We start from the raw sequence: 17906 nt of genomic DNA, 5'->3' as shown, positions 1-17906 counted from the left end.
CAAATTGGGTGCTCTGGGGTGGGGCTCCATTTTCGCTACCCTACTGCGTTTCCCCCACCGTCCGGGCAGCAGCCCACCCCTGCCTCCAACCCATCTGCATGGATGTCAATGGTTGTGGTATTCAAGAGTTTCCCCATGACAACGCTCTCAGGAGAAGGAGAACTAGAGTAGGGGTTCGAACACAAGGCCCACCGGCTGGATTTGGCCCACAATGTGGTCGGATGTGGCCCACCAGGCCATCCTGGAAAATGTAAGTGGTTGGCCACGTCACTTCAGCCCGGTCTACCCAATGAGAAGAGGAAACATATCAGCAGTTTGAGGAGTAGCCTCAAGCTGGCCACGCCCACCCAGTTGGCCACGCCCAGTGAGCTGGCCATGTCTATCCAGTTGGCCACACACTTCAGCCCCCCCTGGGTTCAACCACAGCCCTGATGCTGCCCTTAATGAAATTAAGTTTGACACCCCTGAACTAGAGGTACATCCCAGATGTACCGTATTTAGCAGAGTGTAAGACGTACCCCCCCCCCCCCAAAAAAAAGAGGCTGAAAATTTGGGTGCATCTTATACTCCGAATGCAGATTTTCCAAAGCTTTTTTCCCCCAGCCCTAACAAGGTACTAACCATCTTCCCAACTCTTCCTGCCTTGCAGGCTGGTTTTCATTGCTACTCCCTCCAAAATTGATTTTTTTTTTCAGCTCTAAGAAGGTGCTAACAATCTTCCTGCCTTGCAGGATTTTTTCATTGCTACTTCAAGGAAGGTTTTTTTCCCCAGCTTCTAAGTCTTTGAAGGCTCGTTTTCATTGCTACTCCCTCCAAAGAAGGTTTTTTTTCCAGCCCTAACCAGGGGATAAAATAATGTGCTGAAGCTGACCAGACTAAGGACGCCAGCCAGATAAATACCTAAAAAGCAGATTATTTTCCCTATTGGTGCCACATATGTTTCCCGAAAAATAAGACCCTGTCTTATTTTTATTTTTATTTTTTTTGCCACCAAAAAAAGACACCAGGTGTTATTTCTTTGGGGGGGGTGATGTTGTCCACTGATTCACAGCACTTGTTTATGTTGCCCCCAGCCTCCATTTTGCTGTCAAGAGGCCTTCAGGAATTTCTTCTGCAGCTGGCAAGGCTTTCCTAAAGGCCTCTGCAGCTGATAACAGAGCTCTGGTTTGATCTGGAGCTTTGTTATCGGCTATAGAGGCCTTCAAGAAAGCCTTGCCAGCTGCAGAAGAAATGGGCTGACAAGGCAGGTGCTGGGGTGTGCAAGGCCTGGCTTCAACTGTCCAAAGGTAAGTACTAGGGTAGCTCTACCACCATCACCATCCCCACCCTAGGTTAGTTTTTACCCGTGTACCCTGGAGTATGTTGGGTCTTAATTATGACTTATTTGAAGGGGGGATAAAGCTTATATTGGGAGCAGTATTGGGTTCCAATCTGTATGGACCATGCTGTAGCTCTGGTAGGAAAAATGGACCTGGCGCTCACACTATAGATAAGGGGGGGGGGAAAGAGGGGTGGACTTGGATCATTTGTGGCAACTTAAGGACTCTAACCTGATGACATGTTTAACTCCATCCTCCAGCTCTACCTGTTTTTCTCCTACATCAACACAAAGATTGTGAAATTTAAGTCACTCCTTATCCTGTTTTAAGCAAAGACCACCCTCCCTGTTTTCCTCAGCATCTGGAGATAACAAGGCAGAGCACCCGTATAGCTTTTACTCACCCTGTACCACATAAATATGGTTTTAAAGGCATTTTCATTGGAGCAAGATCCACAGGACATGGTTACTACTTGAGAGAGGCCTTTAGGAGCGATCTGGCAACGGAAACACAGATCTTTCAATTCAAAGAGTCTGTAAGGGACACTTTCATCATAACTGAGCGTCACAGCAAAATGATGCTTATTTTAAATCCCCCAGTTTTTCAAAATTAATCTCTACTATCTAAGGATAAAAATATGGAATATTTAGGGTTGGAAGTGCCATTTAGTCCATGGAAGCCAACTAACAGATTAGGAGTTGGAAAGGACCTTGTGCGGTCATCTAGTCCAATACCCCACTCATCCCTTCACCATTTCTGACAGATGGCAGTCCAATTTTCTCTTGAAAGTTTCAAGTGTTGGAGTTCTTACAACCTATGCAGGCAAGCTATTCCACTGGTTGATCGCTCTCACTGTCAGAAATTTCCTCCTTATTTCCAGGTTGAATCTTTTCTTGGTCAGTTTCTATCCATTGTTCCTTGTCTGGCTTTCTGGTGCCTTGGAAAATAGCCTGTCCCGCTCCTCTCTGTGGTAGCCACTCTATTGGAAGACTGCTATCATGTCTCCCCTGGTCCTGCTCTTCACTAGACTACCATGTCCAGTTCTTGTAATCATTCTTCATGTGTTTTACTTTCCAGGCCCCTAATCATCCTGGTTGCTTTCCTCTGCACTTTGTCTAGAGTTGCAATGTCTTTTTTGTAGTGTGGTGACCAAAACTGGATGCAGTACTCTAGGTGCAGTCTAACTCAGGTTTTATAGAGTGGTATTAGTACCTCCCTGGACCTAGATTGTATCTCTTCTCTATTGATGCAGCTTGGGATTGTATTGGCTTTTTTGGCTGCCGCTGCACACTGCTAGCTCATGTTTAGCTGGTTGTCTACAAGACTCCAAGATCCCTCTCACAGTCACTGCTATTGAGTCTGGTTTCACTCAGTTTATATGTATATTTTTGTTTTTTCTTACCTAAGTGTAGGGCTTTACCTTTCTCTGCATTAAATTTCATTTTGTTAGATCGGGCCCAATGTTCAAGTTTGTCAAGATCCATCTGGATCTTGAGTCTGTCCTCTAGGGTGTTAGCTATTCCTGCCAGCTTGGTATCGTCTGCAAATTTGGTTAGTTCCCCTTCTATTTCCTCATCTAATTATAAAGAGTAGTGGGCCTAAGACGGAAGCTTGTGGTACCCCATTGCTTTCTTCTCCCCCTGTAGACTTAGACCCAATAAGGCCTATTCATTGGTCAGCCAGTTGTGAATCCATCTGGTGCTGAAACTGTCTATCTCACTTTTTTCTAGCTTATGAAGATTTAGGTTGTGATCTACTTTGTCAAATGCTTTGCTGAAGTCTAAGTATATTATGTTCACAGTGTTTCGCCAGTCTACTAATTTAGTCACTGTGTTGAAGAATGAAATGAGATTGGTTTGCCATGATTTGTTCTTAACAAACCCATGTTGGTTGTTGGTTATTACTTTACATCTCTCTAGGTGTTGACAGATCTGTTGTTTTAATTATCTTCCCAGGTATTGATGTTAGGCTGATCTGTACTTTCTCGAGTCTGTTTCCCCCTCTCCCTTTTTTTGAAGATGGGAATCACATCAGCTCTTTTCTAGTCCTCAGGTAGTTCCCCTGTTCCAGGATTTTTGAAAGATGTGGTACATTGATTCTGAGATGACATCTGCCAGCTCTTTTAGGACTCTAGGATGTAATCTGTCTGATCCTGGTGATTTGTATTCATCAAGTTCAGACAGATGATCTCTTATTGTTTTTTGTTTTTGTTTTCCTTATGTTAACTTTTGTTTCCAGTCTGTTTTTTTCAGTTGTATTTCTAGTTAGTTGGACTGCAGTTATTTTTATGTGAAGACCGATGCAAAGAATGAGTTAAGCAGCTCTGCTTTCTCTGTTACTTTTTTGCCATCTTCTCTCTTTAGTGGGTCAATTGTTTCGTTGTTGTTGTTGTTGTTGTTTTTTGTTATTTATGTGTTGGTAGAAACTTTTAAAAATTATGTTTCACTTTTGTTGCAAGTCTTTGTTCATACCGGGCCTTTGCTGTCCTGACTTTTTCTTTACAGATTTGGACTATCTACTGATATTCTTCCTTAGTTATGTGTCCCTTTTTCATTTTTTGTATTTGTCCTTTTTTCAGTGAGATGACAAATGCTGAATGTCAGTTTCATTTCTCCTTCTGTTCTAGATTACCGAAAGCAAACTTACCGAAAGCAAAGATTCCTTTAGTTTTTCAGCAAAATTTTCTGGAGGCAAAATTCCTAGGGCAGGTCTGTTGACAAAAGTGCTCTGCATAAAGAAAAAGAGAGAAGAAAGGAAGGAGAAGAGAGAAAAACAAAAGAAGAAAATAGAACAGATAAAATAATGGGAGAAAAGAAGGAAGAAGAAAAGAAAAGAGAAAAATGGAAGAAGAAAATAGAACAGAGAAAAGAAAAATGGGAGAAGATAACTTTATCATGAATAGAATACAAACTTACCAAAGGGTCAACCAAAAACAGTGTATGGACCTATTTTAATTGCCTTAGACAAAGAATACCCACAATTTTGATGCTTGCAACTACCTTTTCCCCAAACCTTTAAGCCAACCAAGTTGTTTCTGGTGTCAGTGTTTATCTGGAGTAGAAAGTATTTGAGAGACTCTGCAGATGGAAAATACTACTTATTATAGAGACACCTTCTAGATCAGTCTTGCTCAACCTTGGCAGCTTTGAGATGTGTGGACTTCAACTCCCAGAATTCCTCAGGTTGAGAAACACTGCTCTAAAAGATTGCTTGGGTTTAACTTATGCCTAAATATCTTTAAAATTACCAGGTTTTTCTGGCCCTTAAAAACTATTCCTTTTGTGACCCATCCTTGCCTCATCGAGAAAGATCCTTCTTGCCATGGGCACCCAGAGAAAAAGCTTATAATGAGTCAAAATCCCTCTTCTATACTTGTATGAGGAGTTCATTCAACATGCTAAAACCATTCATGTTAAGAACATGGTTGTCTAGAGCAGTGTTTCCCAACCTTGACAACTTGAAGATATCTGGACTTCAACTCCCAGAATTGGTCTAGAGGGCATGTGGTCTGGTTCACATTACATGCCACTCCAGTACTTGGGTTCCTCAAACACTGAATGACAAGCTACCAAACCCATCAGTAGTGGTATTCACTTACCTTTGCTACCGGTTCGGACAAGGGAGTGCTCTCGCACAGCTTTTCTGCATATGCACAGAACCTTCTGTGTATGCACAGAGCATCTGTAATGACATATGGGCTGGTGAGCGGAGCCTCCCGCCACTGCAACTACAAGTTTGCCCGAACCGATGCAAACCGGTAGAATACCACCCCTGGAAACTATGTTAGCTTAGTCTAGTATGCTGCAGGGATCTTCTGTCCGTTTCTGATGCCTTGGGGGAGGCTTTGTCCTACGCACACTTTGCAGTGAAGAGCAGTTGTGATTACAGAGAGAATTTTAAACTATGATGGAGTTTAGCAGCCCCAGGGCAATTCAACCTCAGCAAACCTTGGGGTAGCTCTTCAGACTTGCTGTTCTTTCTCTCCCCTTTGCCTGCCAACCACAAGATGGTTAATACGAGAATCAACCCAGAGCTTATCAGGAAATGAGTTACTTTACTCTTTTCTTGCTCAAGAGCAAGAGAAAATCATTCAGGCCATCTCCCGAAATTTTATTTATTTATTTTATTATAGTTGGAAGGTACCTTGGCAGTGAAGGGCTACCAAAATTTTTACTACCACACTGTGGACGTGGCTTATGCAGGACGCCCTGCATTTTCTTTCAACATCCTTCAGTGCAAATTGGGTGCTCTGGGGTGGAGTTCCATTTTCGCTACTCCACTGTTCCCCCCCCTCCGTCCAGGCAGTAGCCCACCCCTGCTTGTAGGTCACCTAGTCCAACCCTCTGCTCTGGTAGGAGTCCTTATATCATTTCAGACAAACAATTGTGATTTGCAAATGTTTATATGTTTTTATATTGAATGTTTTCATTGCTATTTTAAATAACTTATTGGGGGGGACTATTTTTAAGGACGGATGACTGTGTATGAATGGATGGATATCCTATGGCAAGGGAAGGGAATTGCTTTACATTGGAGTTCTTACGTTGTTTATACTTTTAATTAATTGTAAAGGGTTTTAATATTTCTAAGTTTCTAATACTATTTTTGATTAATTTCTTGGGGTGAATCTTAAGGACAGATGATTGGGAATGATTGGATGGAGAGTATGAATGGGATGAATGTTATGAATGGAAGGGTCAGTTTGCCTGGCAATGTAGAGGCGGGAGGAGTGCGGGAGTCCATCTCTAGGATGGCAGAGGGACAGAATATTCCAGTCTTGCTGGGGAGAGGCAGATATGGTGGGAGACATAGGGTAGGCTGCTCCCGGGGAACAAGAGCTCACTGCTTGAAAGTGACCCCTTGTTCCAGCCCCATGAGCTCAGCCCAGGGTACTGGCGACAAGCAAATCCCAGACCCTGGGCTCAAGCTGTTGCTACTCAACGCCAGGTCGATAAAGCTCCCCTCATTCAGGATTTACTCCTGGATGAGGAGGCCAACCTGGCATGTGCGACTGAGACCTGGCTGGGCCCAGAGGGGGAACTTCCTCTCTCTGAAATGTGCCCAGCTGGGTTTCAGGTATGGCACCAGTCACAACCCCAGGGAAGGGGTGGTGGTGGTAGTGGCTATTATAGCCAGGAAAACCTTCAGCCTACTCAGGCTCGCTGCTCCTGAGATTGCGGGTTGTGAATCCCTTTTTGTGAAGTTGGATCTGGGGTTCAGGTGGACTTGTTGCTCATGTACCTGCCTCCCAGCCCTGCCTGCACTACTCGAGAAGGTAGCCAGGCTGGCGGTGGAGTTCTCCAAACTTCTTGTCTTGGGGGACTTTAATCTGCCATTGCTTGGCGAATCCTCTGGTTGGTGCAGGAGTTTATGGCCCCCATGGCAACTATGGACTGAACCCAAGTAATTCAGGGTCCAACTCATGAGAGGGGGGACGGGACACTCTTGACATGGTATTCCTTTCAGAACAGTTGAGTAATGATCTGAAATTAAGGGGCTTAGATACCTTGCCTTTGCCATGGTCTAATCATTTTCTGCTATGGCTTGATTTCAAGGCTCCAATCCTCCCGCACAGGGAGGTGGAACCAATTAGGTGGTTCCGCCCCAGGTGCCTGATGGACCCTGAGGGTTTTCAGAGGGCGCTTGGGGTTTTGCCGGATTTGCTTGTACACAGTTTGGCTGCGGCCTGGAATATGGCCTGGATTGCGCCGTTGGGACCTCCCTGTGGCAGTAGACCCCGGAGAACTCCTTGGTTTACCGAGGAACTCCGGGAGATAAAACACCAGAAGAGACATCTGGAGATATGTTGGAGGAAAAGTAAATCTGAATCCAACCGAAGACTTTTAAGAGCTCATATTGAGACTTATAAAGTGGCGCTCAAGGCGGCAAGATGCGCAGATCATACCGCCTTGATTGCCTCTGCAGAAACCCACCCAGCCACCCTGTGCAGGGTGACTGGCTCCCTCCTTACCCGGGGGGGGGGGAGGGAGGGACAAACCCTTGCAGGGTAGTGCTGAGGATTTTTCGCAGATAAAATCGCCCAGATCTGGATGGAATTTGACTCCAACTGGAATGCAGTGTCGGTTGACGAGTCAGTTGAGGTGACAGGGGCCCATATTACTTCTATTTGAGGAGTTTGACCTGGTGATGCCTGATGAAGTGGATAAGGCCATGGGAGTTGTGGGTTCTGCCCCTTGTTTGTTGGACCCGTGTCAGTCCTCTCCTCTCTGTGGCAGCCCCTCAAGTACTGTAACACTGCCATCATATCTCCACTCATCCTTCTCTTTGCTAGACTAGCCATGCCCAGTTCTTGCAACCTCTCTTGGGATGTTTTAGTTTCCAGTCCCCTTATCATCCTGGTTGCTCTCTTCTGTATGTTCTCTAGAATTTCAATGTCTTTTTTTGCAGTGTGGTGACCAAAGTTGGAAGCAGTACTCTAGGTGTGGGTCTAACTAAGGCTTTATAGAGTGCTATTAGTATCTCTCTAGTCCTAGATTGTATCCCTCTGTTAACGCAACTCAGAATTGTATTGGCCTTTTTGGCCGCTGCTGCACATTGCTGGCTCAATTCTCAGCCATTCCCCTGGAAATAGATTATTTTGGAGTCTCACCCCCAAGGAGGTGGGGAGGTTCCTGATTCCAGTCTCAGAGACCCTGAGCCGTGGCTGAATGGCCCTGGGAAAGGACAGGCATGTGCTCTGGGATCTTGGGGGAGAAGAAGGGAAGCTTCACAAACAGGCTATTGACGCACCACTTTTGGCAATTTGGTACCTTCTGCAAAAAAAGCCACTTACCAGATTCTGGGGTTGTTGCAAAAGTTTGATCAGGGATGGGTGGCTGTAGCCTAGAAGGAAAGAACAGGGGCTTTTATCACCTGCTTTTCAAGAAATTTCAGTAATGTTCACAGTCAATTGTCCCAAAGATGCTTCCCCCCCCCAACACAAAAGGCAATTGGATTTTGTTTTCCTTAAAGACATTTCACTTCTCATCTAACAAGCTTCTTCAGTTCTGAATGAATGGTGGAGGATGGAAGGATTTTTATCATCTGGTCATTGGTACTCTTTCTGAGAGTTGTTAAGGCCACTTGGAGGTTTATCTGTGCCCTTGGGTGACCTGGATGGTGCAAATAAGTGTGGAACCTGCTTGGAACTACTAAAAGGGATTGCGTTGTAAACAGGAGATGGGTGGTGTCCTATTCACCCCTCCCCCATTGAGAGAGGGATGTCATTTTAATGCAAATGGACACTTTGACCCCTTTCAAACCAGTGCTCTTCTCTCTCTTTATCCACCATCTTCTTTATTTTATACATTTATTTTATTTTATTATAAACAAACATAAACAAAACATTATAAAAACATTGGACCATGTATGACAGTCCTATTTCTTATTTTCTATAGTGATATTTCTATATTACCATCATTTAATATTTCTAATACTATATACATTTTATTTTAAATAGGCCTTACATGGGTATCTCTTTTATCCCTATATTCAACTGATCCTCTTTTCTTTTCTTACCCTGTTATTTATGTTAGTTGACTATTTAATTGGTTGTCTTCTTTTATTTTTTTGTTTCTCCTGACTTTCTAACCAAAAGTAAAATTTATTCCAGCTTTGGTAGTATTCCGACTCATCTTTATCTTTTATTTCCATTGTTAGTTTGTCAATTTCTGCACAGATCGTAATTTTTTCTAATAATTCATCTTCAGTTGGTATGTTTTCACTTTTCCATTGTTGTGCAAAAATTAATCTTGCCACAGTTATTATATGCAGAATTAAATAAGAACAGCCGCTTGAGTTTTTTTCAGCGAAAACATGCCAAATATTGCAAAAAAAATCATCTTGGTGGAGAATTGTGTGTGTGTGTGTGTGAAATATTAACTTCTTCCGGGGCAGAAAATAATAGAGAACCCCAGCCTTAGAACAAGGCTCTCCAAACCTGGTGACTCCTTCAGTACCGCTGTAATTTTGAACAGTCACTAAACGAATGTCAAGGACTACTTGTACCTTTTTCCTGCCTGTACTCCCAATTTGACACACATTTCATTAATAATAATAATAATAACAATAATAATAATAATAGTAATAATAATAATAATAATAATAATAATAATAATAATAATTTATTAGATTTGTATGCCGCCCCTCTCCAAGGACTTCGGGTGGCTCACCACAATAATAAAATACAATTAACAGTGGTACAAATCTAATATTAGTAAAACTGAAGTTAAAACCCTTTATATTAAAAAAAAAACCAATCAATACAACACAATCATACCATTCTCAAGTGCTATAATCAGCAAAGGGAGGGAATCAGTTCCCCCATGCCTGGCAACATAAGTGGGTCTTTAACATCTTGCGGAAGACGGGGAGGGTGGGGGCTATTTGAATCTCCAGGGGAGTTGATTCCAGAGAGCCAGGGCTGCCAGAGAAGGCTCTTCCCCTGGGTCCCGTAGGACAGCATTGTTTAGTCGACGGGACCCGGAGAAGGCTAAATCTGTGGGACCTAATCGGCCACTGGGACTCGTGCGGCAGAAGGTGGTCCAGTAGGTATTCTGGTCCAATGCCATGTAGGGCTTTATAGGTCATTACCAACACTTTGAATTGTGACCGGAAACTGATTGGCAACCAGTAAAGGCCACGGAGTGTTGATGAAACATGGGCACACCTAGGGAGGCCCATGATAGCTTGTGAGGCCACATTCTGCACGATCTGAAGTTTCCGAACACTTTCCAAAGGTAGCTCCACGTAGAGAGTGTTGCAGTAGTCGAATCTCGAGGTGATGAGGGCATGAGTGACTGTGAGCAGAGACTCCCTGTCCAAATAGGTGGGTTCACTGGGGTTTTTTCTGATTGATTGATTGATTCATTGATTGATTGGACTTATACACTGCTCTTCTCCGAGGATTCGGGGCGGCTCACAACATATATGAAATGCAAAAACCAATTTGAAAGTCCAATATTTAAAACGCCAAATTTAAATCATATACGCTACTCACTCACACCACCAAATAGGAGAGTTTTGGGCTTATGGCTGCCCACTGTTACTCCAACTGAGATCCAAAATCTTGCAAAGACTCCAATGGTGGGTTGCTACCAGTTCGTCCAGGTCAGGCGAACCTGTAGCAGTGGCAAGAAGGCTCCGCCCGCCTGCCTGGACATCATCACAAACAATCTGCGCATGTGCAGAAGCCGTGCATGCACATCTCCGAACCGGTAGCAAAAATGAGTGAAACCCATTACTGGAAGACTCCTAAAATTTCTTACCAATCGGAATGGATGAAATCTGAGAGTAGAGGTCCAACATCCGGTTCCCATCAGCATCCACAAGATAATTTCCTCGGCTTTCTTCATAGTTGCAGAAAAAGTGGACGGCCTCTGCGTTCTGAGAGAAACGGATGAAACAAGCTGAGATTTCCTGGCCCGACGCCGGAGTTGAAAATCAAGCAAAATGAATCGCAACTTATGCTGGATAGGAAGGAAAATAGGAAACACTGGTTTCCCATTTCTGCACATGTTTTTTTGTACCTCTACAGACATCTTTGTCTTAGGAAAGACAAGGGAATTCTTAAAAAAAAATTTTTTTTATTGATTATAAAAAGGAAAAACAAACATAACACATAGAACATAACAAAACATTAAATGAACATTTCCAAAATGTGAACTGTAAGTGGTACACATCACAAAAGTAAAAACTTAATGCTGTGACTATAAAAAGTGATTTTTATGAATACTGTACAGTAGAACCCCGACTTACGAGACTAATTGGTTCTGGAAGGAGGCTCGTAAGTCGGAACGCTCGTATGATGAAACATTGTTTCCCATAGGAAACAATGTAAAGTCAATTAATCCGTGCAACAACAAAAAAACCCGCTGCCGCCGAACGCGGAAGTTAGCGTTCGGCTTCAGGAGACAGCTGCAAAGCGGCGCGCGTGTTTTAAAACGTCGCAGCCGGCCTGGGGGGCTCGGGGGCTTCCCCCCGAGCCCCCCAGGCTGGCTGCAACGTTTTAAAACACGCACGCCGCTTCGCAGCTGTCTCCTGAAGCCGAACGCTAACTTCCGCGTTCGGCTTCAGGAGACAGCTGCGAAGCGGCGCGCGTGTTTTAAAAGGTTGCAGCCGGCCTGGGGGGCTTGCCAGCACCCCCCCGAGCCCACCAGGCTGGCTGCAACCTTTTAAAACACGCGGGATACGAGCGCCAAGGAGCTGTCTCCTGAAGCCGAACGCTTCAGGAGACAGCTCCTTGGCGCTCGTATCCCGAATGTGAGCTCGGGAGGCGAACAAAAATGTCGCTCCCCTCCCAGCTCTTATCTCGAGTAGCTCGTAAGTAGAGCTGCTCGTATGTCGAGGTTCCACTGTATATCAAGTTAATATATAGTACCGTATTACTAAGTAGGGATGACATATATAAGTTAAGGTTAACATAATTTCTATTTTCATTCTTACTTTGTTTATATTTGGATCTTATACAGTGGTACCTCGTGATACGAACCCCTCGCCATACGAACAATTCGAGATACGAACCTGGGGTTCGGAAATTTTTTGCCTCTTCTTCCGAACTTTTTCCATCTTACAAACCCATCGCCCGAACGCCAAACCCGGAAGTTCGGCAAAAGTTCGGGTTCAGGTGGCCGCCGAGAAGCCCCACTGCCCGGCTGTCACCTTTTGAAATAGCCGGGAGGCTTCTCGGTGTCCTTCCGAACCGAACGCCAAACCCGTCTTGTCAGGGTTGAGTTTGAGCCTGTTGACACCCATCCAGACCCTCACAACCTCCAGGCACCGGCACATCACTTCCACTGCTTTTTGTCCCATTTGTTTTTGGGCTCACCCACATAGTCTCTTATTTTTTTTCCTGCAGCACCCAGTTATATCCTGATATTCAGAATATTTTTCTGCCACCACGAAATATGCTCCCATTCTGTTCCATTTCAGGAGAGTGGTCTTGCTGACAAAAAACATGTTGCTTAGCAGCCTGCCATTCATACAATTTTGTGACTCGGCAGCCAATATTTGAAAGGTAGAAGGCTTGGGGGTTGTTTATTTATTTATTTATTTATTAGATTTGTATGTTGCCCTTCTCTGAAAACTCGGGGGGGGGGGGGCTGCAGGAAAATGTTTTTCCTGGGGATGTTTTTGGAGTGGAATCTGGAGAAATTACCTGAATTACATTCAGCTGTTTCATTAGTTCCTGAAAGAAGAAGAAAGAATATTATTATACAGATTGACTAAGCGAAACATCAGGAGAGGAAATATACAACCTATTCAACTTTATTGGTTTCTCTTTTTTATTTTTTATTCTATTTCATTCAACCTTGGGAACTACAAAGAGCATTTAAATGACATGATTTAACCAGAGAGACAGTCTGGCTCAGTAGTTAAGGCACCAGGCTAGGAAGCAGGCGATGGTGAGTTCAGGTTCTGCCATTAGCCATGAAAATCAGCAGGATGATTTCGGGCCAGTCACTTCTCCCTTAGTCCCAACCCACCTCACAGGTTGTTGCAGGGACAATAGGAGGAAGGAGCTGGATTGGATGCTTTTTGCTGCCTTGAGTTATTTTAAAAATAATAAAAGAAGGATACAAGTTAAAATAATAAATAAATCTAAAGTATAGCAAACAACAGAGCTGGAAAAGACCCTGGAGGTCTTCTAGTCCAGCCCCCTGCTTAAGCAGGAGACCCTATATCAGTGATGGCGAACCTTTTTTGATTCACGTGCCAAAAGGAACACATGCACACATGCACATACCCAGGGGGGCCCCTGCGTGCACATGCTCCCCACACGCATGGGGCCTCACACGGGATTCGGCTACTGCGAATGAGCAGAAACCGAATCTCACACGAGGACCCATGTGTGTGAGATTTCTGGGGGGGGGGGTTGCCTCTGCACATGCGCAGAAGCGGAAAGAACCCAGAAATAGGCAAAAACAAGGTAAGCGGCTGCTCGCCGCTGCCTGCTGCTGTGCCGCCCCCTGCCTCTCATGGCGGTTCCCCCCACCGCCCGCTCTGCTATGCCGCCGTCCGCTCGCCGCCATTCACCCCCCTGCCCACTCTCACTGTCTGCTCTGCCGCCGCGGCGCCCACTCACCATCGTTTGCCTCTGTGTCTCTCATGGCGGCTTCCCCCCCACCGCCCACTCTGCCACATTGCCACTTGCCCAGCCCTTGCCTTGCTCCAGTGACCTCCTGCAGGGACGCCGAGAGCATGCAGGTTGGGTGGCCCCAAGTTCCGGCCATGCGGTCTGCTCTGCTCTCCCTGAGCTACAGGCATCTCTCTCTCCTGCGGCGTGAGAGAGCAGGCGTGTGGCCAGGAGCTCAGGCAGGTCACTTTTGCCAGCTGCGGTTCTAGGCACCAGAGCAAGATTCCGGCTGCTGTGCATGTGCAGCAGCCTAAATCTCATGCGTGAATGTCCTTCCAGAAGCAAAAATTGCCAGTTTCTTTGCTTCGGCAAATGCACGGAAGCAAAATAAATGGCAATTGTTTACTGGAATCGCTCGGGTCCTGCCCACCACTGCCCAAACCCATTCCCTCCCCCTCGCATGTGCACCCTCCACATTGCCCCTAGACATTCGCACATCCCCACCCCCATTCCCATGCATGCGCACAGGCCTCACTGAAGCTGAGATGGTGAAAAAACATGCAAACCAGAAGTTCAGAAAAATGGACTTCCAGTTTGCCCGTTCTGCTGTTTTTCGCACTCTGGGGCTTGCCTTTGATGATTAACATTGCAGAGAATAAAAAACATTGCAGAGAATAAAAAAACAGGGAAAGCTACGATATAAATTTAGCGTAAGAGTTTCATGTAAACGTATACTTGTGTCTGTTGTAAACGTTAAGTAGGGAAATCATTTATAGTTGTTTTTCTTTCGTTTTCTTTCTGTACTTCTGGCTTTGCTTTGCTTCTCCCTTTCTTTTACTTTAATTATTGGTTTGTGTCTGTTTTTTAGTTCTTTATTTGAAAATCTAATAAAGTTATATATACTGCTCAAAAAAATAAAGGGAACACTTAAGCAACACAATATAACTCCAAGTAAATCAAACTTCTGTGAAATCAAACTGTCCACTTAGGAAGCAACACTGACTGACAATCAATTTTCACCTGTTGTCAGCACATTCAACTTTATACAGAACAAAGTATTCAATGAAAATATTCATTCAGATCTAGGACAATCCAACCACGGTGTCAAGGAAGGTCTTTTAAGGAGTGCTCAATCTCTTGTGCTTTTCTCGCCCCCCCCCCCCCCCAAATTTTTTTTGGAGCTAGTAATAATGGAGTAGAGGACAAACATCTTCATCTTGACTTACCCCTGGATCTTGGCCCAGGGACTTCGGTCTTCATCAGCGGACCATCATAATCAAATTCCATGTCAATTTTAGCTGCCACTTGGCTGATTCCTCGGAGTCCTGCAAACGAATGAATTTAAAAAGTGACTCTAGGAAGTACATCCAAGAAGTGACTTCTGTATGTACTTGAAGAGTATAACACTGCAAGATACAATACGTACTTGATGAATGATATAGGATATTAACAAATCCCCTCATACTAGTTGTTCTTAAATGCTTCTGATTATTTAAGGCATGATTACAAATTGAAACCCAATTTGTTCTCTTCCCCCCCCCCCCCCAAATAACTGCATTAAGAATTATACATGAAAATAAAAGCTAATACAAGCTACAAAAATGTAAACAGAAAAATACAAAAGAAAAGAGAAGAATAAAAAATAGAACTACAGTACAGTAGAACCTCGACATATGAGCTGCTCTACTTGCGAGTATTCCGAGATACAAGCCGCGACAAGAGCGAAATTTCTGTTCGACACCCGAGCTCAAATTCGGGATACGAGCCGAACTTCCACTCTAGTTGGCTTCCGGTTTTCTCGGCGCGAAAAAAAGTCTCATCTCGGTGGTGTCGGTGTTTAGAGCGAGTACTGTATAGAGTTTTGTGCATGGCTCCGAAAAAAGTGTCCGGTAGTGCAAAGGCCGCTGAGAAGAAGAAGAAGATGATGATGATATCCATAGAAGCGAAGCAGGAGATAATTAATTTGCACAATAAAGGGACTCGTGTTATTGAACTTGCGAGGATGTTCAAACGCAGTACGTCCACCATTTGTACAATCCTGAAGCAGAAGGACATCCTTAAAGGTGTTAAAGCAGCAAAAGGTGCGACGATAGTTTCCCAACTTAGGACGTCTGTTCATGAAGAGATGGAGAGGTTATTGTTAATTTGGATAAAAGAAAAGGAGCTGGCCGGAGATACAATAACAGAGGCGATCATCAGCGAGAAGGCTCGTGCGATATTCTCTGACCTAAAGAAAAATGAACCATCCTCGTCAGGAGATCCAGATGAGTTCAAGGCAAGTCATGGGTGGTTTGACACACAAAATCCTAAAGGAAAAACTCCATGTCATGTGGCGCTCCAATGCAAGGGCATGGGTAACGAGGCAGTTCTTTGTGGACTGGGTAAATCTTGTTTTTGGTCCTACGGTGAAGAAATATCTTTTGACTAATAAGCTCCCCCTACATGCCTTACTGCTGCTTGACAATGCTCCAGGCCATCCACCTGCTCTTCAAGAGGACATCCTTCAAGAATTTCAGTTTGTAAAAGTTTTCTTTCTCCCACCCAACACGACTTCAATCCTGCAACCAATGGATCAGCAGGTCATAGCTAACTTCAAGAGGCTGTACACAAAGCATCTGTTCCGCCGATGTTTCGACGTAACAGAGAACACCAACTTGACACTGCGTGAGATTTGGAAGGATCATTTTAACATCGTTTCTTGCCTTAACTTCATTGACCTTGCCTGGCAAGAAGTGTCAAGGCGAAACTTGAACTCGGCGTGGAAGAAGTTGTGGCCTGCTGCTGTTGCACCAAGGGACTCTGCTGAGCCCGAGGGCGAGACCGAGGACGTCACTGAGACTGACACCCCGTTGGAGGAGATTGTATCACTCGGTAAGTGTATGTATGGGTCTGGAGGTAGACGAGGGTGACATCAATGAGCTTGTCGAAGAGCATGAAGAACCGCTCTCTACAGAGGACCTGAAGACGCTCCATGAGATGCAACAGACGGAGATGACCCAAGAGATGAGCAGCAGTGAGGAAGAGGTACAGGAACCACAGGAAGTCATTCCTACCAGTGAAATAAAAGCGATGCTAGCGCAGTGGGAGAACGTTGTTAGTTTCATCGAAAAAAATCACCCAGAGAAAGTAGCCACGAGTCGTTCAGCAGCACTTTTCAATGACACCTCATTGACTCACTTTCGCAACATTTTGAAAAGCAGGCAAAAGCAGATGTCATTGGATAAATTTCTTATGAAAAGAGCTGCTCCAAGTGAAAGTGCAGCCAAAAAGGCAAAAACAGATGATTAGGCTACTGTGTACATATGTAAATTTAAAAGTTTAAGAAAGTTTACAAGTTAAGTGAAAGAAACTTCATTATTCATTTATATTTACATATATATTTCTTCATTAAAAACATGTCTTTTTTCATAATTTAGACTAACTTTGTGAGTTTTTTGAGGGCTGGAACCAATTAAAATTATTTACATTAATTCCTATGGGGAAAAGTTGTTCGAGATACGAGTTGATCGACTTAAGAGCCCAGGTCCGGAACGAATTAAACTCGTATGTCGAGGTACTACTGTACTTTCCCCCTTCATCTCAGGAAGTATAAACCAATTTAACACTCTTCTCATCCTTTCTAAATAAAACATAGATTCTCTTCTCCCCATAGCTTATCCCTTTACTAAAAAACCAAATTAACATCCAAATGTTTTATCAATCATTTTTGTTGGGAAAAGTCTGGTAAGGGCAACCAGAAAGAACTATTTTTTCTGTTTAGTCCTGATCAAATAAGACAATCTTATATTCTTTCCCTGAGTTTTCAAACATATGCTTTAATCCTCCCAAATAGAATCCCAAACTAATTTTCTGTTCATCTGTTTCAAGGTAAAGCTCTTTCAAAATGTTTAAGAGATTTATTTAAATCCAGTAAGTTTGTGACTTGTGACTTCTAATAAAGTCCTTCAAAATCTTCAAAAGACAAATCAGTTTCTTGGTTCATTATCTATACAGCTTCTCGAATTATCCATCAGTTTCATTTATATTACATTTCGGAGTGATTTCATAAGCATGCATTGTCCCTTGTTCTTGAATTAGCATTAGATGTCTCTCTCAGCCTGGCCTTATAGTGAGATCAAAGAAGACTTTCTCAAAGTTCTCAAAGCCACTCTTTCTCAAAGCCTTTCTCACTTTCTCAAAGCCACTTAAAGTTCTTGAACAAAGGACAATATAATTTAATTATATCACAATCTCCCTCTTCCTGCTTGTTATACCTCTGGCTATGCAGCCAAGCATTCTACTTGCTTTTCCTACCACCTGACTGCCCTGTTCACTCATTTTGAGACTGTCAGAAATCACTACCCCTAAATCCTTCTCTTCTGAAGTTTTTGCTAACACAGAACTGCCAATACGATGGCTCATACAACTGCCAATACGATGGCTATTAAATTGAATGCCCTTAAAAGTAAAAGAAGATGGCGGTCAAATGCCCCCCCCCCTCCCCCAGCAAAATAGGAAAGAGGGTAAAATTGGTG

The 17906-nt window shown here is 43.9% G+C and overlaps 1 protein-coding gene across 1 annotated transcript in view; it reads right to left on the bottom strand.

The window, feature by feature from the left end:
• Positions 1–17906, bottom strand: part of ABAT (4-aminobutyrate aminotransferase) — a 78344-nt gene that overhangs the window by 20509 nt on the left and 39929 nt on the right. The window contains exons 3-8 of the mRNA XM_070760822.1: positions 14621–14717; positions 12475–12505; positions 10586–10703; positions 8113–8162; positions 3966–4046; positions 1723–1815 (exon numbers count right to left, since the gene is read on the bottom strand). Of these exons, the coding sequence (XP_070616923.1) occupies positions 1723–1815; positions 3966–4046; positions 8113–8162; positions 10586–10703; positions 12475–12505; positions 14621–14717 (470 nt within the window). The remainder of the gene's footprint in view (positions 1–1722; positions 1816–3965; positions 4047–8112; positions 8163–10585; positions 10704–12474; positions 12506–14620; positions 14718–17906) is intronic.

The sequence above is a fragment of the Erythrolamprus reginae genome, chromosome 9 (genome assembly GCF_031021105.1).
Source record: "Erythrolamprus reginae isolate rEryReg1 chromosome 9, rEryReg1.hap1, whole genome shotgun sequence".
NCBI classification, from domain to species: Eukaryota; Metazoa; Chordata; class Lepidosauria; order Squamata; family Dipsadidae; genus Erythrolamprus; species Erythrolamprus reginae.
Note: the sequence above shows the minus strand (reverse complement) of the source record. Positions and strands in the feature narration are given on the sequence as shown.